This window comes from Eurytemora carolleeae, unplaced genomic scaffold (genome assembly GCF_000591075.1).
Source record: "Eurytemora carolleeae unplaced genomic scaffold, Eaff_2.0 scaffold1049, whole genome shotgun sequence".
Lineage (NCBI taxonomy): Eukaryota > Metazoa > Arthropoda > Copepoda > Calanoida > Temoridae > Eurytemora > Eurytemora carolleeae.
Window position 1 is genome coordinate 20,997 of NW_019396942.1, and position 23,991 is coordinate 44,987.

The 23,991-nt window shown below is 34.6% G+C and overlaps 1 protein-coding gene across 3 annotated transcripts in view; it reads left to right on the plus strand.

Moving 5' to 3' along the window:
- Window positions 1–23,991, plus strand: part of LOC111710355 (alpha-mannosidase 2) — a 28,465-nt gene that overhangs the window by 869 nt on the left and 3,605 nt on the right. For all 3 annotated transcript variants that reach the window (XR_002767043.1, XM_023484418.1, XM_023484419.1), the window contains exons 4-31: window positions 67–160; window positions 383–480; window positions 795–896; window positions 2,075–2,155; window positions 3,740–3,844; window positions 4,948–5,068; window positions 5,744–5,846; window positions 6,259–6,322; window positions 6,464–6,549; window positions 6,609–6,679; window positions 8,731–8,777; window positions 9,861–9,967; window positions 11,365–11,492; window positions 12,434–12,514; window positions 12,803–12,887; window positions 13,550–13,625; window positions 13,918–13,998; window positions 14,239–14,286; window positions 14,662–14,732; window positions 15,013–15,073; window positions 15,632–15,748; window positions 17,399–17,543; window positions 18,763–18,887; window positions 19,045–19,113; window positions 20,059–20,261; window positions 20,605–20,806; window positions 21,159–21,236; window positions 23,414–23,557. Coding sequence is in view for 2 of the 3 variants with exons in the window: in XM_023484418.1 (XP_023340186.1) it covers window positions 67–160; window positions 383–480; window positions 795–896; window positions 2,075–2,155; window positions 3,740–3,844; window positions 4,948–5,068; window positions 5,744–5,846; window positions 6,259–6,322; window positions 6,464–6,549; window positions 6,609–6,679; window positions 8,731–8,777; window positions 9,861–9,967; window positions 11,365–11,492; window positions 12,434–12,514; window positions 12,803–12,887; window positions 13,550–13,625; window positions 13,918–13,998; window positions 14,239–14,286; window positions 14,662–14,732; window positions 15,013–15,073; window positions 15,632–15,748; window positions 17,399–17,543; window positions 18,763–18,887; window positions 19,045–19,113; window positions 20,059–20,261; window positions 20,605–20,806; window positions 21,159–21,236; window positions 23,414–23,557 (2,793 nt within the window). In the remaining variant the exon portion in view is untranslated. The remainder of the gene's footprint in view (window positions 1–66; window positions 161–382; window positions 481–794; window positions 897–2,074; window positions 2,156–3,739; window positions 3,845–4,947; window positions 5,069–5,743; window positions 5,847–6,258; window positions 6,323–6,463; window positions 6,550–6,608; window positions 6,680–8,730; window positions 8,778–9,860; window positions 9,968–11,364; window positions 11,493–12,433; window positions 12,515–12,802; window positions 12,888–13,549; window positions 13,626–13,917; window positions 13,999–14,238; window positions 14,287–14,661; window positions 14,733–15,012; window positions 15,074–15,631; window positions 15,749–17,398; window positions 17,544–18,762; window positions 18,888–19,044; window positions 19,114–20,058; window positions 20,262–20,604; window positions 20,807–21,158; window positions 21,237–23,413; window positions 23,558–23,991) is intronic.

The following is a 23,991-nucleotide window of genomic DNA, read 5'->3' on the forward strand; positions in this document are numbered from 1 at the left end:
TGGGCCAAGTGTTAGTTTTGGGGGTGTTTTACTATAAACTAATGACTGATTGTGCCCCTGGTGTAGTCGGACCTGGAACAGAACGCGAATATAATCTCGGATCTCAAGGTTGCAGTCAAGAATATTGTGAGTGCTAACAAGAAGAACAAGATTAAAACAGGTCAGTTATTCATCTTTTCTTTTTGAAAATATTACAATTTCAATAAGCAATCAATATTTTGACGCATGAATTTTATTCGAGACAAAAATTATCGTGAATAAACCTTTAGTACATAACCATAAAATACCGTACAATTATTATTTTTTTAAAAACGACATTTTTAACAACATTTTATCACATGGTTATCCAATATCCATGTAAGTAACTTTATTAATTGTACAGGAGAAGTTCATGTGAATAAAACCCTTGCCTCCGTGAACAGATTAGATGGAGTATTTGCCCAGACCCAACCCTCGACCTGTGATATTCAGATGGAAAAGGTGAGTACTAGCTCAAGCTCAGGGTTGTACATTTTCTGGAACTATCCCCCCAACCCTGTATATGTCATGTAATAGATTTTTGTGCGGAGGAAAAAAGAGAAAATATATCATTTACTCGTAAAAAAATTAGAATGAATGAAAATTTAAACCCATGAAGGATTCAATGATAACCCCAATTAAGGGGTTCGCCCAAGGACATCGAACATCATACTTATCCTAGAGAGGGAGTATGGGGGGGGGGGNGGGAATAGCTTCTTACATTTTACCCTGCTGAAGACCCATAATCCTTTTAATAATACAATAATTTTGTTTAGGTTTATGATAAATTAGAATTTGACAATCCCGATGGCGGAGTCTGGAAGCAAGGCTGGGATATTAACTATAAAGAGGATCAATGGGATAATGATCCATTACAGGTAAACAATTCGGCTCCTTGCATCAGGGCAAATATTTTCTTGGAAAATTTTATTTTTTTTTCTCACACCCCCTTCTCTTTTTTTTCTCCAGATTTGTTTGTGCTGAGCGTTGAATATTTTATAGGTTTTCATTCTCTGAAACAGGGAAAACAAATTAAATTTTTATTTTAATTTTTAACTATTATTTATAAAAAAAAAACTGTCCAGTTTCCTCAGAGCACTGTAAATTCTCTGAGGCTGTCCTAGAGAACGATTTTTGGCCCCCCCCCCCCCCCCCTACTATCAATTTTGTACATGACTCGTAATTTTAAGTTATTTTGCATTATTTTATGGTTAGGTTAGGTTAAGACACTTTCTGGGCCGAGCGCTGCGGCTAGGACAGGCTAAGGGGCCGAGCGCTGCGGCCACGGGGTTAAGACACTTTCTGGGCCGAGCGCTGCGGCTAGGACAGGCTAAGGGGCCGAGCGCTGCGGCCACGGGTTAGGCTAAGTTAAGACACTTTCTGGGCCGAGCGCTGCGGCTAGGATAGGCTAGGGGGCCGAGTGCTGCGGCCACATGTCTTATATTTAAGATCCATGTACAAAATTGATAGAACGGGGGGGGGGGGGGTCCAAAAATCGTTCTCTAGGAAATTACCAATTCTCCCCCTATCTTGCAACCGGAACCAAGGGGCAAAATGTTAACAAAAATTATAAAAATTTGAATTTTGAAATACAAATCTCAACTTCTCAAGAAGATTTGTCAAGGACAGGGACTAAGAATTCGTTATCTCTTATTTGGCTAAACTCACCTGATAATGGAATCCATTTTCCCTGGCCGGGACAAAGTGTCACTGATGTTTTCACTTTTGCAATTTTTAAACCTTTGTCAGTGATTACATTAATCCCCCCTTCCCCTTTTGACTACTTTTCTCCCCTTCATCCATCCAACTCTAATCAAAGGTCGATTGAGTTGAGATTTTAGTGAATCAAACAACTGAAACTTTAAAACTATTTTTTTTCTTGAAGTAAGATGAAAATAAAGTATCAAAAAGTTTTTTAAAAACTTGCATTTTTTCCCCTTTTTTTCATTTTTACCCACCGATCTTCCATATTCTTTTATTTACACCCCTGAAATTTTTAACCACCTCAAATCATTATTATTATTATTATTGTTATGTAAATATATATATTTCCTAGGTGTTCATTGTTCCGCATTCTCACAACGATCCTGGATGGATTAAAACATTTGAAAGTTATTACAAAGATCAAACTAATAAGGTGAGGTTTTTTAAACGGTCTGTCCTCGTTATTTCAAGTGACCCTTCATTCAGGTAGGGGCATGCCTGATTCAGAAAGGTACTCTTTTAACCTTTACCTGATAAATAATGAAAAAGCTTTTAAGGGTGCTGCAACTTTAATATGATACAACCTACTTGATTCTTACCGAATTAAATAAATATATAAGTTTCTTGATGAATTCGAAATATATTAAAAACAAAAGGAACAAATAAGAGAATTATTTATTTATAAAAAAAACAGAGGCAATCCAATATACGTGTATATTTTTGTAAAACAACACAAATATGATTATAAAAATGTAACAGGGGTGTTTATAAATACAAATTTTTTATTCTTTCCCCCCTCAATTTTTTTTTTGATTTCCTTCCCCAAGTTCGAGAACTAAAAAGACATCATTTTTTAATATTTATATTGCAGTGCATAATAATCCCTAAAATCATGCATTTTAAAAAGCGTAAATGGCACCACAGGCAATTTTTTTTAAATTTTGGGTAATGGTAGGGTGACAATGACATAAAAGGTTGGGATTGATTATTTGTTCTTGGAATTCATTTGAGAGAATTTGTGAAATTTTTTTTAGTAATTTTGACTTCTTTGAAAAATTATTTATTGATGAGTATTCTTTTATCATATTTTTAACACGTTTTATTTTGCTCCAATATAACTATTCGGTAAAATTGTTGATGAAAAACTCTCTGATTTTAGATAAAGTTATCTAGTTATGTAGAGGTAAAGAGCTCCCTTCCCTTCCCTATATTCCCCTTTCCTTCTTTTCTTTATCTGCCAACCTTCCATATATTCTCTACCTTCCCCTTCCCTGCGTTCTATTTCCCTATCTACCCTACCTTCCTCTTACCTTCCCCTTCTAATTCCATTCCCTGTCTCTTCTTTCGTAGTTACCTATATTCCTCTTTCTCTCTCAACCTTCTCCTTTCCCTCCCAACTTTCTCCTTTCCCTCCCAACCTTCTCCTTTCACTCTCAACCTTCTCCTTTCCCTCCCAACCTTCTCCTTTCCCTCTCAACCTTCCCCGTCCCTACTTTTCCTCTTTCGTACCTATCTCTTCCCTACCTATCTTCTTCCCTACCTATCTCCTTCCCTACCTATCTCCTTCCCTACCTATCTCCTTCCCTACCTATCTCCTTCCTACCAATCCACTTACATCTCTTCCCTCTCCCTATGTTTCCCTCTTCCCAATCCTTCCCTTTTTTCCGCAGTTACCCTTCCTTTTTCCTTTGCTTCTTTCTTCCCCTTTTTCTTGCATTTCCCCCCTCCTTTTTCCCCCTTTTCTTTCCTCTTTTTTTTTCCCTTTTACGTTCCCCTTCTCCTTCCCCTTTTCTTTCCCCTTTCCTTTCCTTTTTTCCTTCCCTTCCCCTCCTCTTGGGTATTTGATTTCTTTCTCCCCTTTCTTTATGGGTGTATAAAGAATTGTATACACCCTGAAATGCAACTTTAAGAATGTAAGTTGTTTTTAAACATTTAACATGAGATTATCCATAACGTTAGCTCAATAATAACTTTCGAAAATGTTTTTCTTATAAAAAATAAAAATATTTTGCTCCAGATTTTGTCGATGATGGTGAAGAAACTAGTTGAGTTTCCTACAATGAAGTTTATTTGGGCGGAAATATCTTACCTTTCTCTGTGGTGGGCGGAGCAAAATCCAGAGGTAAGATAAACTTGGCGGAGTAGAATACAGAGGTAGAATAAACTTGGCGGAGTAGAATACAGAAGTAGGATAAACTTGGCGGAGTAGAATACAGAGGTAGGATAAACTTGGCGGAGTAGAATACAGAGGTAGGATAAACTTGACGGAATAGAATACAGAGGTAGAATAAACTTGATGGAGTAGAAAACAGAGGTAGGATAAACTTGACGGTGTAGAATACAGATGTAGCATATACTTGACGTCAGTAAAATTCAGAGGTAGGATAAACTTGATGGAGTAGAATACAGAGGTAGAGTAAACTAGACGGAGTAAAATACAGAGGTAAGATAAACTTGACGGAGTAGAATAAATAGGTAGGATAAACTTGACCGAGTAGAATACTATGGTAGGATAATCTTGACAGAGTAGAATACAGAGGTAGGATAAACTTCACTGAGTAGAATACAGAGGTAGGATAAACTTGACGGAGTAGAATACAGAGGTAGGATAAACTTCCCGGAGTAGAATACAGAGGTAGAATAAGCTTGACGGAGTAGAATACAGAGGTAGGATAAACTTGACGGGAGTAGAATACAAAGGTAGGATAAACTTGACAGAGTAGAATACAGAGGTAGAATAAACTTGACGGAGTAGAATATAGAGGTAGGATAAACTTGACGGAATAGAATACAGAGGTAGGATAAACTTGACGGAGTAGAATACAGAGGTAGGATAAACTTGACGGAGTAGAATACTAAGGTAGGATAAACTTGACAGAGTAGAATACAGAGGTAGAATAAACTTGACGGAGTAGAATATAGAGGTAGGATAAACTTGACGGAGTAGAATACAAAGGTAGGATAAACTTGACAGAGTAGAATACAGAGGTAGAATAAACTTGACGGAATAGAATACAGAGGTAGGATAAACTAGACGGAGTAGAATACAGAGGTAGGATAAACTTGACGGAGTAGAATACAGAGGTAGAATAAACTAGACTGAGTACAATACAGAGGTAGAATAAACTTGACGGAATAGAATACAGAGTTAGGATAAAGTGGATGAAGTATAATACAGAGGTAGGAAAAGATGGCAGAGCAGAATACAGAATATAACTATACTAGGTGCGAAGTACAGTCCATCGTCTGCTAGAAGAGGAGAGGTTGGAGATTGTTACTGGAGGCTGGGTTATGCCAGACGAGGCCAGTACTCATTATACAGCTATGCTGGAGCAGCTTATTCATGGTGAACAAACAGCACTACTCTAAAGTGGGAAGAGGGATTTTCGTTGTTCTCTGGGGAAAAAAGAATATTTGACATCAACTAGGAAGTTTTATATCCATTTTTTGATACTTTTAAATTTCATGTATTTTCCCCAATGCAAAAAGAAAAAACACCCGTGAAAAAAGGATTGGAAGGGAGTGGGGGGGGGGGTAGAAGGGCCTTATAAGAATACAAACATACCTCTGGTATATATTTTCTAAGTAATGGATTATGAAAAAAAAGATACGTGAATTAGTCTTAACTTTGCATAAACACTTTTATTTTATGTTAATATTAATAATGCTTTCTCGTCTTCTTTTCTATTGGTTTTTATCAATGTTATTTGGCAGTTCATATTAAAAATTTCCCAGTGCACTATAAAAGAAAGGTCTACGCATTTTTCTCGTTTTTCAGAAAATTTCAATCTGGGGTGGAATTTTAATAATTGTAGAGAGAATGCGATTGCGATACTATCTACCGCCGGTTCAAATCCTGAATTACCGATTCAAATTTAATGATTTATGATGATTTTAATAGTTGATTCAGGATTTCAACCGTCGCGGTAGGTAGTTCCGCAACCTCTCCAATCAATAACAAAAAATCAAATAAAACGTTTTTTTTGTAATTTTTCTCTTTAAAAGTATTTTGTTTATTCAGGACATGAGTGGTGTCATCAGAATCTTCAAGGTTACCAACCTAACAGTGGTTGGTCGATAGATCCTTTTGGAATGTCTCCAACTATGAGCTATATTCTCAAAAGGAACAACAACTGCACCGGCAAAAATATATTTTTTACCTCATAATGAAGAAAATTCTGTCTCATGATGTGTCTCAAAGTCCCGCCTTCTCTACATTTTTGATTATTCTATTTCTGGGGAACGAATCAGTGAATTCTTGTTTGTCGGACGAAATTTTGTCCTTGGTTTCTTGATCTTTCAGTTCAAAGACATTATCACAGCTTCAAAGTGCTCAAAAGATAAAATAAATAAAAGATTTTCTATAAATAATTTTATATCCTCTAGACTAGAGTTTATACATTACCTTAAAGGGATGTAGTGTTCCAGGTTCCTTGTTCCAAAAATCAGTGTTTTAGTATATTTTCAAATTGGTGAACAATCCCTTTAATAAGCTTTAAATACCTTGCTGACGGTGTAATTAAATTGTTTGATTAGAGCTGGCCTGGATAATATGCTTATACAGAGAACACATTACTCGGTCAAAAAGAAACTAGCAAAGGTTTGGTTTTTTAAATTAAAAATCTTTATTTTTCAAAACCTTCCAACCAACATTATTTTTCTAGTCAAAAATGGAAAACTAATTTAAACAAATTAAGAGAAATTTGAAAAAATACCGGGAATAATCAATTATATTTTTCAGGACAAAAATCTTGAGTTTAATTGGCGTCAGCACTGGGATCATAACTCCACTAGTGATATGTTCTGCCACATGATGCCGTTCTACAGGTACAGGGACCAGGAATTCAATTATAGGACAGTCCGAAAATTATACTAAATTATTTCAGTTACGATGTTCCGCACACATGTGGACCTGATCCCAAGATTTGCTGCCAGTTTGATTTCCTCAGATTACCAGGTATCTGGTATATACTAGAATATACCTTGGTGCAGAGAGTAATACGTTTCGTGCCCCCCCCCCCTTTTAAAAAATAAGAAATTCAATATAATGATGAAAAAGAAATAATTGATTCTTACATTTTGACAAATTGGCAAATTTCTTAACATCTAATTAGTTTACTGTAGAATTTTTGTTACATTTTTCATCGTCGCTGTTTGATAGTTTTTAAAAAATCGATTCTCAAAACGTAACCACCCAAAAGGATTATTTTGGAAAGTCAGTTTTGCGTTCAAACTCAGTAACTACACATCATTTAAACGATGTCTCAAATAAATCCTAAACAATTTCTCCACAAAACTCCATCCTAAATTCAACTGCCATACATTGCCAGTCACTCCCTTTAACGGTACCGTTCTGAATCGATGATTAAGTCTCTGGAAGTTACGTTTGCAGTCTTTTTTAAAATTCGAAAACTGTTAAATGTTTACAAACAATATTAAAGACAACTTTATTTTGCAAAAATAAGACATAGCTTTTAAGTTTATCGCGAACTATTTGTATCATTAATGGTTATTACCTCGACACCTGCTCTAAGAATAAATATCTTGTTTCTCCAATAAATTTAGATACATGTTTCCCCCCTGAAATATATTATCCTTCAATTTGCCCAATTGTTTATGGTTTTTATCGTTAAAGGATCTAGTTTTTGGTATATTATATGGATTTGGGAGCAACGTAAATGAATGTCCTGTAAGGGTAAAATGTCTTGTAGAGTTAAAAAAAATAAAGCTTTCAAAAGGTCAAGAGTTAAACGCGAAGAATAAGACTGGAAAGACTATTTGAAACTATAAAAATATGACGATTCCAATGTTAAATTCAGCCCTCTGCCAGTACCTTGAATGTACATCCTTTTAATGGCCTATTTATTGAATTAAAAAAGAAAGAAACAAGTTTTCAGTTGCATGGAATCATGAATAAAATTTGCTTAAATTCCGTACAGTCGCCTCTGAAATCTTATTTTTTGTTGGTAAACCAGTGTCCCGTATATTTTCTCCACGCCCCCGTCGGCGGTCTTGATCTCTAATTTTGGGATTTCAGATGAAACACGATTGATTGATTAATTGATTGGCGGATGTACTTGTCTAATAAGTCGTTTTTTAAAACTATCTGTTAAAGCGTTTTGCGACGCACCCTTCCCTTTTAACAATTATTGCGATCGTAAATGTTGGTCTGAAAATCGCCATTTTTAATCGTCCTCGCATCATCGTGGAGTTTTCTGTTTAAATTGGTGCATTTTCATAATTACATTTTTCCGGGCTAAATTTTTCAACATCGCTGGTCTATCAACCACGGCCTTCTTATAGATATGCTTCTATCTACCGATCTATACTATTCTGGGCCAGCGTACATGTAATTTTGTGGGTCTTTATAGTCGTTATATCTAAGTGGACCTTACATTCTTTTGGGAAATTTTTAAATCTCTGCATGGTGTACTTAAGGTTTCACTCTAACAAATGTTCATTCTGGCTATCGTTCATTCTATGAAAATAATTTGCTCTTATAAAAATTTGAAGTGAATTTCAGGGTTCAAATCAGAAAAGAGCTTTGTTAAATCGTGGGCCCTGGACTAAACAGAACTGATATACAGTAGCTAAAATCTTGTAAATACAACATTGTCTCCTAAGAATTGGGTAGCCTCCTACGCATCTTGATTTGAGATTTCCAAAATGTGGTATGAAGTTTTTGTACCTTAAGAATTGACTGAGATATTGAGATATTTGTTTTAAATTCAAAGTATTAAATATAACCAAGGTTTAGTATCTCCGACTTTATGATACTTTATGATACACTACTTTGACAACTGTTAACTTTACGAAAACCAAAGATAAGTTTATTAGTCCAGGGTCCAATGTCTTACGTACTGCCTAACACCCCAGCTATAAAATTACATCAAACCTTGACTATGATATATTCTTATTATCCATGCTTTAAACCTTTCCTGGGGTCATTTGAGGTGCAACATTACATGTCCGACGTCCGTGCAACTTTAACTTGTTTATATTCTGTAGGAAGTCGAGCAAGTTGCCCCTGGAATGTGCCTCCACGTAAAATATCGGTAAAATTAATTTTTTAATTGGCATTTTTAAAAATGGAATAAGAAATTTTCTTTTTTTTATTTTTTCTCTTTATTTTTTAATGTCTATATTTGACATAATACTTCAGGATTCACTGAGCCAAATGTCTGGTTCTTCAAAAAAAATTATTCCCTCGTTTTAAAGGGACCGTTCACTTATTTGGGTAATTTCAGGGTAAACTAAACAGCCTATTCGCTCTTGATTGGTAATAGTCTTACTTTTCAAAGACAACTGTGGCCGGAGAAAAAGCCGATTTTTCGTTCAGAATTTGAGCTGAAAGGGACGGTCCCTCTCTATAGACACTATTTGATGTTTTTTTCAGTAACAGCAGCCCAATAACATTTAAATTTATTATATTTTAATGTCATTATGTGTTCGTTATTATGAACTATTATATGAAAACTTTTGATATTTGAGTTAGCAAGAAATTTACGTTTTTCGTATTAAAACATGTAAAATATGTATACAAAGACGACGTCTCTACGACAATCAATTAATCATTACTCGTATTTTGGTTCGTAGATTTTGTTCGCGTATGTGCACAACTTTTCATTTGTCATGCCGCGTTCAATTCAGCTTTTTACACAGGCAATACACAATTTTGAATGCGATAAAATAGTTTTATTTTAGAAATAGAAAGTTAATTAACAACAAAAATTAAAAAATAATGACATTTACAATTAACGATCAGATACTACAGTTTAATTTTATATTCGAAATTTATTTTGATTCACAACATACTGAAGAAAACATCAATTAGTGTCTATAGAGAGGGACCGTCCCTTTGCGCTCGAATTCTGAACGAAAAATCGGCTTTTTCTCCGGCCACAGTTGTCTTTGAAAAGTAAGACTATTACCAATCAAGAGCGAATAGGCTGTTTAGTTTACCCTGAAATTACCCAAATAAGTGAACGGTCCCTTTAAATCTCAATTTTTACGGGCTTAAGTACTAGATTTGTGAGAGACAAAGGTTATGTATCTTTCAGGAATTTAGAATTTAATATATTTCTTTATAAACCTCATCCAATATTTTTCTTCTTAATCTTCATCATGAACTTCTTCAGGCTGAGAACGTAGAGTCCAGGTCCTTGATGCTGCTGGACCAGTACAGGAAGAAGTCCACGCTATACCGGTCCAATGTAGTCCTCATTCCTCTTGGAGACGATTTCAGGTTTTTCGATTTATTTTGTTCACACATTAAGCTGCAAGGGTGCAAAACGACTTACAAGGAAAAAACTACTAATCTGCATGGATATAATTTTAAGGACTGAGCAGTTACTTGCCCTTTATTACATGAGTTAAAAAGTACAGTGAATAATATTAGAATATAATAATGGATTATGATTTACAAGCATAAAACTATGACGTAATAAAATCAATCAATTAATCAAATAATACAGTGTTTTAGGGTGGAAAGTGGGGAGGGGGAGAAGGAATGGAATGATCAGTACACTAGCTAATATATATAAATACCCTGCATTAAGGTGGGACGGAGAAAAGGAATGGAATAATCAGTATACTAACTAATATATATAAATACCCTGCATTAAGGTGGGACGGAGAGAAGGAATGGAATAATCAGTATACTAACTAATGTATATATATATACCCTTTATTAAGGTGGGACGGAGAGAAAGAATGGTATGATCAGTATACTAACTAATGTATATATATGTACCCTGTATTAAGGTGGGACGGAGAAAAGGAATGGTATTATCAGTATACTAACTAATGTATATATATACCCTGCATTAAGGTGGTACGGAAAGAAGGAATGGTATGATCAGTATACTAACTAATGTATATATGGATACCCTGTATTAAGGTGGGACGGAGAGAAGGAATGGAATGATCAGTATACTAACTAATGTATATATATACCCTGCATTAAGGTGGTACGGAAAGAAGGAATGGTATGATCAGTATACTAACTAATGTATATATGGATACCCTGTATTAAGGTGGGACGGAGAGAAGGAATGGAATGATCAGTATACTAACTAATGTATATATATACCCTGTATTAAGGTGGGATGGAGAGAAGGAATGGAATGATCAGTATACTAACTAATGTATATATATATACCCTGTATTAAGGTGGGACGGAGAGAAGGAATGGAATGATCAGTATACTAACTAATGTATATATATACCCTGTATTAAGGTGGGACGGAGAGAAGGAATGGAATGATCAGTATACTAACTAATGTATATATACACCCTGTATTAAGGTGGGATGGAGAGAAGGAATGGAATGATCAGTATACTAACTAATGTATATATACACCCTGTATTAAGGTGGGATGGAGAGAAGGAATGGAATGATCAGTATACTAACTAATGTATATATATACCCTGCATTAAGGTGGGACGGAGAGAAGGAATGGTATGATCAGTATACTAACTAATGTATATATATACCCTGTATTAAGGTGGGACGGAGAGAAGGAATGGAATGATCAGTATACTAACTAATGTATATAAATACCCTGCATTAAGGTGGGACAGAGAGAAGGAATGGTATGATCAGTATACTAACTAATGTATATATGGATACCCTGTATTAAGGTGGGATGGAGAGAAGGAATGGAATGATCAGTATACTAACTATCAGATGATTATTGACCATGTCAACTCCAATCCTAGACTCAACGCTAAAATACAGTGGGGAACACTTACAGATTACTTCAAAGCAGGTCCAGTAGAACATGAGTTTATACTTATAAGAACTAAATTAAGTGAGCTAATTTACTAAATTCATTTCGAGTTTTATGTGTGGGTGTAGGACGTCCCTAATATTCGGATATACGTTGATTTAATTTGTTGTGCGAGGGTAGGAAGGCCAACCACAACAACTTCTAGTCCGAGCCACATTCTCCTCATTTTTTCGTCCGAGCCACCTCGAAATCCTCGTCCTTTCAATATTATTTTTTTAAGTGTCTAATCCTTTCAGATAAAACTATTTTTTTAAGAATAAAGCCACGTTAGGACATGACTGAAATATAAAATTTTTGTAAATCGAATATTTTGCTATTTATTTTATATCATGAAGGTTAGCCATTACGGAGGCAGAAGAGATTTTAAATTTACCTGAGTAAAGTTTGACATCATTCTCATGGGTTTGAAGATTCAAACATGATATAATCATTGCAGTACTTTTGCCCATCCATTTTTTATGCCCTAACCTGGCCAGGTTTTTAAGAAATAGTTATATCTTCAAGAATTGGAAACTTTTTAACACAAAATAATCGAAGGACGAGGATTCCGAGGTGGCTCGGACGAGAAAATGAGGAGAATGTGGCTCGGACGAGAAATTGTTGTGGCTGGCCTTCCTCCCCTCGTTGTGCAAACCTTTAAGTCTGCGTATTTTTTTTTTCTGGAACACTGCATTTCTTTAGTTTAATTACGGAAGAGGTTTAGATGGGGCCGGGGGATGGGGAACTAGAGTTTTAAATATGTAATTTAAGAGAGTCAAATTTTTCAATTTTTTGGGGAAGAGGTTTAGAAGGTGTTGGGGGGGGGGGGGGGCAGAAGGTTAATTAATATTTGTCTGCGTGAAACTATAAAAAAGTTAACACGAAACATTTCTGAAAAAATGTATTTGTTGTTTTTTACTAATATTGTTAACTGTGTTCAGTAAGAGCTAAATCCTTGGCTAAAACTGGAGATGAGACACGAATGTTCCCAACCTTGTCCGGTGATTTCTTTACTTATGCAGGCACACACAACAGAGATATGCAGGGGCTATTTTGGGATATTTTACTAAAGGAATTGTTTATATATTTTGATAATGTAGGAGGGACCAAAAAAGATTCTAGGGGATTATTAAACACTCTTTAAATTATAAAATAATCATTCCCCCATAAAATTTTTTTATTGATGTTTTTGCTCTTGGGGAAAATCCAAATTTTTTGAGTAAACATATCTTAAAGAGATAAAAAGCTTTCATGTCATAGTTTTATTTTATTTCCGCTTTAATCCTGTCTGAAATGTGTACTGAAACTAGACCGAGATGATCACTATTGGTCTGGATACTTTACAAGCAGACCTTTCTGGAAATCCATGAATAGGATACTAGAGCACTACCTCAGGTATAACAGTGAGTCCCGGTAAAATAAAATCGAGAGGTCACTGGTCATGGATTCGGAAATGGGTTGTTTACAATGGGACCCAGAGAACTGTTGAAATCTCATGTGTATTTGTATATTATGTTGTTCTACTGGAAGTAGTTTTATCTGTAGTATGAAATCAAGTTATTAAATGAATTGGGTTGTACAGTGTACACTGCATAATTGCCGTTTTTTATGTACATAAGACTATACATTATAAATTGAGATAAATAGCCGGCTTCCTATCTAAAAGTTTAATGGGTCCCACTGCATAACTTATACAATATGGGACAATTCTTACTTTTTGTGGATCATATTCTTCTACATTATTTATCCGAAGGCCGAATTTAAAGAATTTAAGCAGCGGCTTAAATTTAAACTGCGGCTCAAATATTGTTTGCTTCACTTAAAATTGTGTTTAATTTTTTAAGATTTAGGCCGGCGCTCAATTTAAACTGGGTTTTTGGTGAATTTGAGACGCGGCTTAAATTCATTAAATTCGGACATGGGAAATATATTTTTCTTAATTAATCCTCGTTTTCCTCGTTACCTATTCTGGAAATTTATATCTCTGCATTCATTTTAAAATAATGTTTACAGTTGTGAAATTGATAATTGAATTTATTTATTTATTTTTAATTGAGGGGAGCTGAGATCTTGTTCTCCTTGTCCTGGGCAGAGATGGAATACATTGGTTCAGATAAAACAGATCTTGCCAAGGTGAAATATTCTATTTATATTGGGAGTAATCAGGTGTATATATAATTTATATATTTTACTTACTTGGACTACTTGATCGTTAATCCCCAGGGCTCCAGGTATCAGCATAGCGGGAATATCAGAGCCAGGCCACAAGGACTACAGATTTTTTCCTCTCATTGTGCATTTTCTTTTATATCATTACACTCCCCTTTAGACTTGCCTAAAATAATGAAATTATGGTGTTTGGTATAAATGAGAAGTTAAAGGAAGTGATATACCAAAAGTACAATGTTTAATGTTTTCCTTTCAGGAATGTATTGCTAAATTGGTGTATGCTCGTCAATCTCTAGGATTATTCCAACATCATGATGGTATTACAGGAACAGCAAAGGTAATTTAAATTTAAAAATAGCTCTTTTTTAAACAAATTTTAAAATCCGCAATTGTCCCTTTTTAATGGTGGTTTTCAAAGATCTTAATTTGCTTAGGCAATTCTTGAGTCTGACCTGCCATAAACCATCCCTGTTGGTCATGAGGTCCAATCGGTTCAGCTTTTGAGTATTTTAGAAAAAAAGAAATAGAATAATATTACATCATTTTTTTCATTTTTTTCTGAAATGTATTCCTTCAGGACCATGTTGTGCTTGACTATGGACAGAAAATGCTTCTGAGTATCAAGGTAGGAAAATAGAGCACATCGCGTTAGTACGAATCTTATGGGGTTATTGACATGTCATCGAGAATCCTCGCTCTTCATTTTATTCTTATTTCCTAGTATAATTATGGCTTTAAGACGACTTTTTTTGGAGAAATAAATTAATATTTGACCAAATTGAAATTTATTTTCTCAATTCTTGGGAGGTTGCCGGGGTTTAAAGAAAGATCAAAATAAAAATTATTATATGATAATTACCCTTTTCTCAGTTTTCTGAGAAGAATCTGTAAAACCTTTACCGGGGATAATTTTCTAACTTTTGATGGAGATATTCTTATTTTAACAAGTTTTAAAAAGGAGGAACTTTGCCCAGTTCAGATACTAATATAATATTTGTAGGCAATGCAGTTTGTTATTCAGCAGTCCACTAACTTTCTTCTTACAACTAAAAAACCTAACTATACGCCCAGGTAGATTCCATTTTAAGTATGTTTTTTAGCATCATTTGTTCATCATCTTATTTACTTGAGCAGGGGTATATATTTTGAGAAGGTGGGGAGGGGAGCGTCGATACTGTGCAGTGGTGGGAAAAATCAAAAATGCTTTAGTTGTTTTTTCCACCATGTTTTTCGGAAGTTCATAGTTCTGGGATTTGAGTTTAAGCCGCTATAACATACTTTTTTTTGTCAAGATTATTTTTTTAATAAAGTTTGACACATTTTTTATCATATTATTTTATATTTTGTTCAGGACTGACACCGCCTACTTTGACCTAGATGACCTAAGATCTGAATCCTGGTCTATTCCTAAGGAATTGTATTCATGCAAATATTGAACATTTTAAACTTTTAAAGTTGTTAGTTTTCCATAAAAGCTTTGTGTAATCAAGTATGAATTAGATATCCATGTTTTTTGTTTTTTTACTGTTTTTTTTATTTTTGGTTTCTCATCAAAAGTGATTGCGCATTTCTTGATTACAAGTAACTAAGGAGAAATTATCATAACAACACTTATCAATTGAGAAAAACGACGTTATCAGCCACATTTTTGATAAGGTTACGGTTTCAGGAGTAACCTTGTAAATCTGGAGTTACTATGGCGTTACCATGGCGTTACCATGGCGTGATGAAGGGTCGTGCTTGATATTATCGCGTACAGTCTCTCAAAGATGGTGCCAGAACAATTCACACAAAACGACTCTTGTTGTGACAAATTCAGGCCTTTCATTTCTTGAAATAGCCTAGAAAAATATCCCGAGCTACTTTGCAAGGAAGATACACTGGAAACATCGAACTTTTATTATTCAATAAAGGGTGAATCGTTGTTCAGAATTTGTATGTCAAACTTTTTATGAATAATGACAAATTAGAAAACTGTGATTGACGTGGATAACGCTGGTGGTTTGAGTCGGCTGGTTATATACAACAGCCAAGCTAGAAAACGGCAGGAGATGGTCACTGTTCGCGTCTCTAGTCATAATATAAAGGTAGGGGTTCCATTCTAGAGCTGGAGTTCACAGTACAGGTATTTAGGGCAGGGGGGGGGTGGGGCAGCTTGATAAATACTAACCCCTGTTAAAATTAATCAAAATTAGTTTGGATTATTATTACTATTATTTAAAGATTCAGGTTGTATCCCTTTTTACAAACTCTTCCTGTCCTCTAACAGACGTTTGTACTGTTCAAAAATCATATTTATCGGCATTTTAGGACTCCTTCCTTATCTGGCATACACTTAACACTGAATCCTAAAAGAAACCAATTTAAATGGATATGATCCACTAAAACACAATCAGACACGGATAAGTTGCTGGAGCTCGACCCTGTATATGATGAGTAAGATTGAAGATAAGTATCAGGATGGGGGTAGGGAGAAGGAAGAGGAGATGGAACTACCCTGTCAAATATCTCATGTTTTTATAAATAGTTTAATATATTCAGGTGTATATGATGAGTAAGAATGAAGATGAGTATCAGGATGGGGGTAGGGAGGAGGAAGAGGTGGTTGAACTACCTTGTCAAATATCTCCTGTATTTATCAATAGTTTAATATGTTCAGGTGTATATGATGAGTAAGATTGAAGATGAGTATCAGGATGGGGGTAGGGAGGAGGAAGAGGTGGAACTACCCTGTGAAATATCTCATGTTTTTATCAATAGTTTAATATGTTCAGGTGTATATGATGAGTAAGAATGAAGATGAGTATCAGGATGGGGGTAGGGAGGGCTCAGTTTCATTTGCCATAATATTTTTGCCATAAATATTTTTGCCATAATTACATTTGCCATAATACATTTACCATAAGTAACACTTGCCATAAGTCACACTTGCCATAAGTTACACTTGCCATAATGGTTACACTTGCCATAATTACACTTGCCATAATTACTCTTGCCATAACTAAAATTAAATTTGGTTTGAATTAACAAACATATATTTATATTTTTTTTTACAATTACAAATAGAATACAAATTACAAATCTAATGCACAGACAGTTCATGAGCTATCAGTTTTAGGTACTCTTCTATGGGAAGAGTATTATACAGTAGGACAATGTTAGCAATCCTCTCATAGGTTTGAGGAAGAAATTAGGGTTCAAATTCTAGCTGAGCACATTTTAACCGAACATTTTCAATATTTTACTTCTGTAGACGAGGCATTGGCTACATAGGTGTAGTTGTTGCTGTCTCGAACCATTGGTTTACCCCTACATGTGGTCTCAAAGGTCACCAAAGGGTCCTCCATTGTGAGAAAATATGGAGCTGAACTTGTGTCAACTGTTCTGTTTTAAAACAATGAGAAAACTAAGGTTGCGAATTTTCATCGGAAAATTTCCCGCATTTGCAATAAAAAAGACAGATTTACATCTTTTTAAAAATTAGAAAATTATGACAAAAGTAATTATAGCCAATGTAATTATGGCAAGTGTAACCATTATGGCAAGTGTAACTTATGGCAATTGTGACTTATGTCACGTGTAACTTATGGCAAGTGTTACTTATGGCAAAAGTATTATGTCAAGTGTAATTATGGCAAAAATATTATGGCAAATGAAACTGAGCCGTAGGGAGGAGGAAGAAGTGGAACTACCCTGTCAAATATCTCATGTTTTTATCAATAGTTTAATATGTTCAGGTGTATATGATGAGTAAGATTGAAGATGAGTATCAGGATGGGGGTAGGGAGGAGGAGGAGGAGGTGGAACTACCCTGTCAAATATCTCCTGTATTTATCAAGGATGGAGAAATATCTAACTCAGAGTACGAATTGACCTTTCTAGGTAAATTCTCAAAAACCCTTAATCTCTTTGCCTTACTTTTTATACTATATTTGATTTAAAGGATTAGGATTATAACACTCATTAGGAGTTATTTTTTGTCGACTCAAAAAGATTTTCGAAATATCTGAAATATTGCTGTTGTAAATGCCATTTATTTTAGTTTTTGCTTTTCTTTTTAAGAGATTTTATTGGGGTGGGGGGAGTGCGAGAAAGATTTATCATTAAGTATTACCTAATGATTTGACAGTGTCTATGTTCAAAGCAATCTAAAATTTCTAAACAAAACCCGCAACTATTTTTTCTACAGTGTTACCCACAAAAGATGAGACCTGAGAAAAGATTTGTACGGAATTTATATTTTTTGTTTCCTTTTATTCATGATTCCCTGCTACTGTAAACTTGTTTGTTTCCTTTTATTCATGATTTCCTGCAACTGTAAACTAGTTTGTTTCCTTATATTCATGATTCCCTGCTACTGTAAACTAGTTTGTTTCCTTACATTCATGATTCCCTGCTACTGTAAACTAGTTTGTTTCCTTATATTCATGATTCCCTGCTACTGAAAACTAGTTTGTTTCCTTACATTCATGATTCCCTGCTACTGTAAACTAGTTTGTTTCCTTACATTCCTGCAACTGTAAACTAGTTTTTTTCCTTACATTCATGATTCCCTGCAACTGTAAACTAGTTTGTTTCCTTATATTCATGATTCCCTGCAACTGTAAACTAGTTTGTTTCCTTACATTCATGATTCCCTGCAACTGTAAACTAGTTTGTTTCCTTACATTCATGATTCCCTGCTACTGTAAACCAGTTTGTGTTTCCTTACATTCATGATTCCCTGCTACTGTAAACTGGTTTGTTTCCTTACATTCCTGCAACTGTAAACTAGTTTGTTTCCTTACATTCATAATTCCCTGCAACTGTAAACTAGTTTGTTTCCTTATATTCATGATTCCCTGCTACTGTAAACCAGTTTGTTTCCTTACATTCATGATTCCCTGCTACTGTAAACTAGTTTGTTTCCTTATATTCATGATTTCCTGCAACTGTAAACTAGTTTGTAACTATATTTTAGGCGGAATACATAATTTAACCTTGGGATCGTCTCAGTTTAAGAGTTTCCGGTCGTCTGTCTCGTCCTTTGTGGGTAACCCAGTACATCCATATGGTTGGGAGAAAAAGAGGCATAGTAAATGTTTGATAATCTAATATTTAGCTAATGTGCCTGCTCTGGCCCTGGAAACCTACTTCCTACGAGGGGTTGGAACTGAGGAGAGTAGAGTAGAGGAACTCAGTGTTCCTACAGTCAGGATAATTAACTCAGACAAGGAACCATATCAGGTAGAGGGGTCGCAAGATTAAGATGGAATTTGAAGACGACATGGAAATAATTCAAAGTTTATTTCTATTTGAAGTGGCTTCCTGCAAACGGCGCAACTTTTTCATGTTCTATTGATTTATTATTCAAGAGTATTAAGTTTAAAATTGTCTAATTTAGATTGCTCCGTTCTCTTCTGTAACTCTGATGAAACCTGAACCATTTACTTTGGCAAATACATACTTAAAGGAACACAATATTATCTTTAACTCCTTGTATTTTTATTTGACCCAATAACCAATCGAAGTATGCTTAGTTTTGAATTCATGTTTTGGGAGAAAGGAATTGAGTCTTTGTCACAAGCTATGATTTTCTAATCTCTATATCTTTGTAATCAAATGCCGTAGACCTTAGATATTTCAAACTATGAATTCTGTTAGATGAAAAAATCCAAGTTTGAAATATCAAAGGTTTACACCATCAGGTGGAAAAAATATAGGTATTAGAAAATCAGAGTTTGTAACAAAGACTCAATTCCTTTAACATTTGAAATGTATGTTTTGTCTGATAAACAGGAGATTTGTTAATTAAAAACAAATTCTTTATCAAAGTTAATTCGGACAGGAGCACTAGAACAAGGGGTCTCTTTTAATAATGACTAGCTGAAGTGCCTGGCTTTGCCCGTGGAGTTTAAAAAATTGGTAAATTCTTGGTAGAAAACGACCTCCTGTATCAAAAAGGTTGATATAATAGTTATTCGACTTATTCATATATTACCTAGGTAACATAATTATGTAAAGTATTCAGTATACGGACACATTACACATTACACACACGCTCCTATATTTATAAGATAATGAAAGATGCATATAAAGATTATTCTTGACATAACTACCATAAACTGAATATTGAACAAATATTGTGTTAAAGTATTCAGTATACGGACTCATTACACAGTACACACACGCTCCTATATTTATAAGATAATGAAAGATGCATATAAAGATTATTCTTGACATAACTACCATAAACTGAATATTGAACACATATTGTGTTAAAGATGCATATAAAGATTATTCTTGACATAACTACCATAAACTGAATATTGAACACATATTGTGTTAAAGATGCATATAAAGATTATTCTTGACATAACTACCATAAACTGAATATTGAACACATATTGTGTTAAAGGCTAAGTTTGGAAGTACAGGTTTACTGGAGGGTTTAACAAACCTGGATACTGGAGAAACTACTCCAACCCGTCTACAGTTTATCAAGTATGGAGCTAGGTCCCAAGGGGAGCGGAGTGGAGCCTACCTCTTCCTACCTGATGGTCCTGGATCCGTTGTTCAGTTCCAGGATCCTGTCATTAGGATAGTCCAGGGCAAACTAATGTAAGTTTTCATTTATAAAATTTAATTTTTAAATCTGCTCATCTGCTCTTATTCAATTAACATATGGTTTTTTACGGGGTTTATCGCTGAATTTTACTTTTAGGCTAAATAAATAAACTGTTGGAAAAACTATAAAACGCTCTGAAGTTTAAGTTTCATTTTATATTTTTTCCCTTTTAATTGAATAGTAAAAAATTACGGAATTGCTAATTATTTGACAAAAAAAGTTAAGAAAGGGAATTGTTGGACAAATACAACCAAAATTATTTGATTTTAATTGAAATTTGAGTAGAATTTGAGTAGAATTTGAGTAGAATTGTAGTAGAATTGTATTTGTTTCTAGGTCGTACGTTGAGGTAGTATCTGCTTGGTTGACCCATCGTGTTTTCCTGCTCAACTCCCCTGGAGTAGATGGTACTGGGCTCAGTATACAGAACGATATAGATCTCACCTCCCGTAGGATGGATAACTCGGAGATATCAATGCGGTTTACTTCAGGGATAGATTCCAAGGATATTTTTTACACGGATCTAAACGGTTTCCAGGTCAGTATTAGAGTAGTGTCAATCATTCAACCATGTTGAGTGTCAAAATTTTCAATTTTGTAATTTGTTATGAATAATTAAATGCTCGAAGTACACTTAGTCATGTGTGTCGTACATGGATGATGGATGTGTTTGTCGGACCTGTGCATTTTGATTTTACCAAAGGTTTGGTAATCAGTCATAACACAATTTCCGAACATTTTTGAGTTTTGAGTTTTATTTAAGAATTTTGTTAAAATATAAATGTAAGATTAACAGGAACTTATCATTTTTGAATAGGTGTATGCCATTCCTTGTTCTGTTCCTGTATTCTAAACCCAATTTGATATTTCATAAAATAAACTGAATTTAGATGATTCGGAGAAAACATTATTCTAAGCTGCCCCTTCAAGCCAACTGGTATCCTGTTGCTACACTCATGTATATTCAGGTAGTATTAATATCTTAATTATTATTATAAATTTCACACACATCTTTATATAGATAAAGTAGTAATCTCTGTTTGTTTGTTTGGATGTCTGATCATACCTTATGTACCCCAAGACAGATTTTCTCAAATTTCCATCGGTCGGTGGAACCATGGAAATGTTCCGATCCTGATTTTAAAATTCCAAGTACTTTTATAGTGAAAGCTAGTAAAAAGAATAAAATTTTATAGTATTTTAATATTTCAATATTTTAATTAACCCCTATAATATAAATGATAAGAAAAGTAGTGATAAATTGAATTAATTGTGCTATACAAATTCATTCTAGAATTAAAACATAATTTTATTATAATGCTAATTCAAAGTATTGAAGTCTGCTTTTTAAATAAACATTTTTAGAAATACATTCAATGCACTTATACAATACATGCTAATCGAGTTAAAAATATAAATTTTAGAGAGAAAAAAAAAACAATATTAAAATCTTAGAGCACTTTCATTAAAAAAATTTACAAATAATTTTTTTTTTTAAGGTTTTTATAAAAGATAATTACAAAATTGTACAAAATTATTTTAATTGTATTACAGTATTCCAATTTTTCCCACTTTGGCATTCTTGGGGCCCCAGGACCCTCCCCCTTGGGGGGGGGGATCCCACGACCCCAAAAACCCCAAGTGGGAAACAGCACCCCAACATTGATTTTTGATTTTTTCAAAATAATTGGTATTAGAAATAGTCTGCATACTGTGAACCCAACCAAATGTTCATCCATATGTACATTGTATCATATAAGTTCATTGCTCCTGGTTGGAGAAATGTAATGTCTAACCAACCTAAGAATAAAGCCAAATAATCCAGATGCAGTCCAAAAGAATATTGAACCCTGATTATGTTTGCAGCCTTAAATACACAGCAGTGTAGGCGGACAAGGGTATTTAACCCCTTTCTCATCTAGAGATACCACCCGCCGGCCGCAGAGTGCAATCCATCAACATTCAAAGAGCGGTTTAAAGGGCAGCTAGGGTAAGATCGATGCTGGAGAAAGGCGTGAAATGGCATTTATCTTGCCAGCAAAGAAAGTAGATCGTCAGCCATCTCATCCCCGGGTTCCCCAAGGCTCACCAATCACAGAACATCTGATCAGAAGAGTTGAATGGAATATATTCCCCCCAGGCGAATGTCATGTGTACTTAGATCAACTTTAGTTGGTCTATCAGTAATTGTTTTTTTTTTGTATCGTTATAATGAAAAAAATTAATAATGTTCAGAATTCTGCTAATCTCTGCTTCTTTTTTAATTCTGTCTGATATATCTGGTTTGTTGCAAGGAAGTTTAGCTCATCATATGTTTCTAAAAATTCAATATCTCAGCTGCTGACACTAACCCATAAACAATCTTGAAATAATAACCCTTGCAAGTTTTCTAGTACTGATATTTGCTATCTCAGCAGGTTTGTAGATTGTTGAATGATAACTACAAAATATAGATTTGTAAATGTGTAATTTTTCTAGCTCTGTTGCAGGGTGAGGAAACAAAAAGGAACACTGCACCAAAATTTGTGTGACCCAATGTCAGAATCTCTACTTAAAAAAAAAGATAGATGTAATAAAAGGGGTTTTGGGCTAGGAGTAGATTGACAACAGTTGGACTCTTGAAACTTATGTCTTAAGAACACTTGGGCAGTACTTGTAAATTATACTTGTACTTAATGCTTCTCCAAATTAGGAAGGATGTAGATTTTACTTGAAAACTGGCACACCAGACCTGTTTTTAATGAGTGCAAATCCAGCTTTTCCATAGACCCAGAGAGATAAAAACCTCTGTTCTCTATGGTAATACAGCGTTGACAGATGAATGCAGGCATTTCTTATTGATTATCTTGTTTTCCTCTTCAATTTCCTTTTATACCTTAAGTTTCTTATGTGTACATTTAACTTAGATTTGCCATTTTTCTTTGTCTCCCTGTACTCCTAGTTATTGTTAGAAGCGCGTCAGCAAAGACCTAGGTCCTGCTTTGATGAAAGCTAAAAGTTGAACTGGCCGTTTCATCAATAAAGAAGACATGCAATGCAATTGAAATAATACTTAAGTTTCTGATATTATTATTTTATGCATTAAACAAAAGTAGCTTTACTTTAAATTATATATAAACTCTTTTAGAAACTTAAATATTTTTAGGATGAGAAGAATAGACTGTCTCTAGTTTCCAGATCTCCCCTAGGCGGCAGCAGTCTCAACTCTGGTGAACTGGAGATAATGCTGGATAGAAGATTAGCACAGGATGATAATAGAGGATTATTCCAGGGGGTTCAGGATAATAAGGTAATAGAGAATTATTCCAGGTGATTGAGGATAATAAGGTAATAAAGGATTATTCCTGGGGGTTCAGTATAATAAGGTAATAGAGGATTATTCCTGGGGGTTCAGGATAATAAGGTAATAGAGGATTATTTCAGGTGATTCAGGATAATAAGGTAATAAAGGATTATTTCTGGGGGTTTAGGATAATAAGGTAATAGAGGTTTGTTCCTGGGGGTTCAGTATAATAAGGTAATTGAGGATTATTCCTGGGGGTTCTGGATAATAAGGTAATAGAGGATTATTCCTCTGGGTTCAGGATAATAAGGTAATAGAGGATTATTCCTGGAGGTCCAGGATAATAAGGTAATAGAGGATTATTCCTGGGGGTTCAGGATAATAAGGTAATAGAGGATTATTCCTGGGGGTTCAGGATAATAAGGTAATAGAGGTTTATT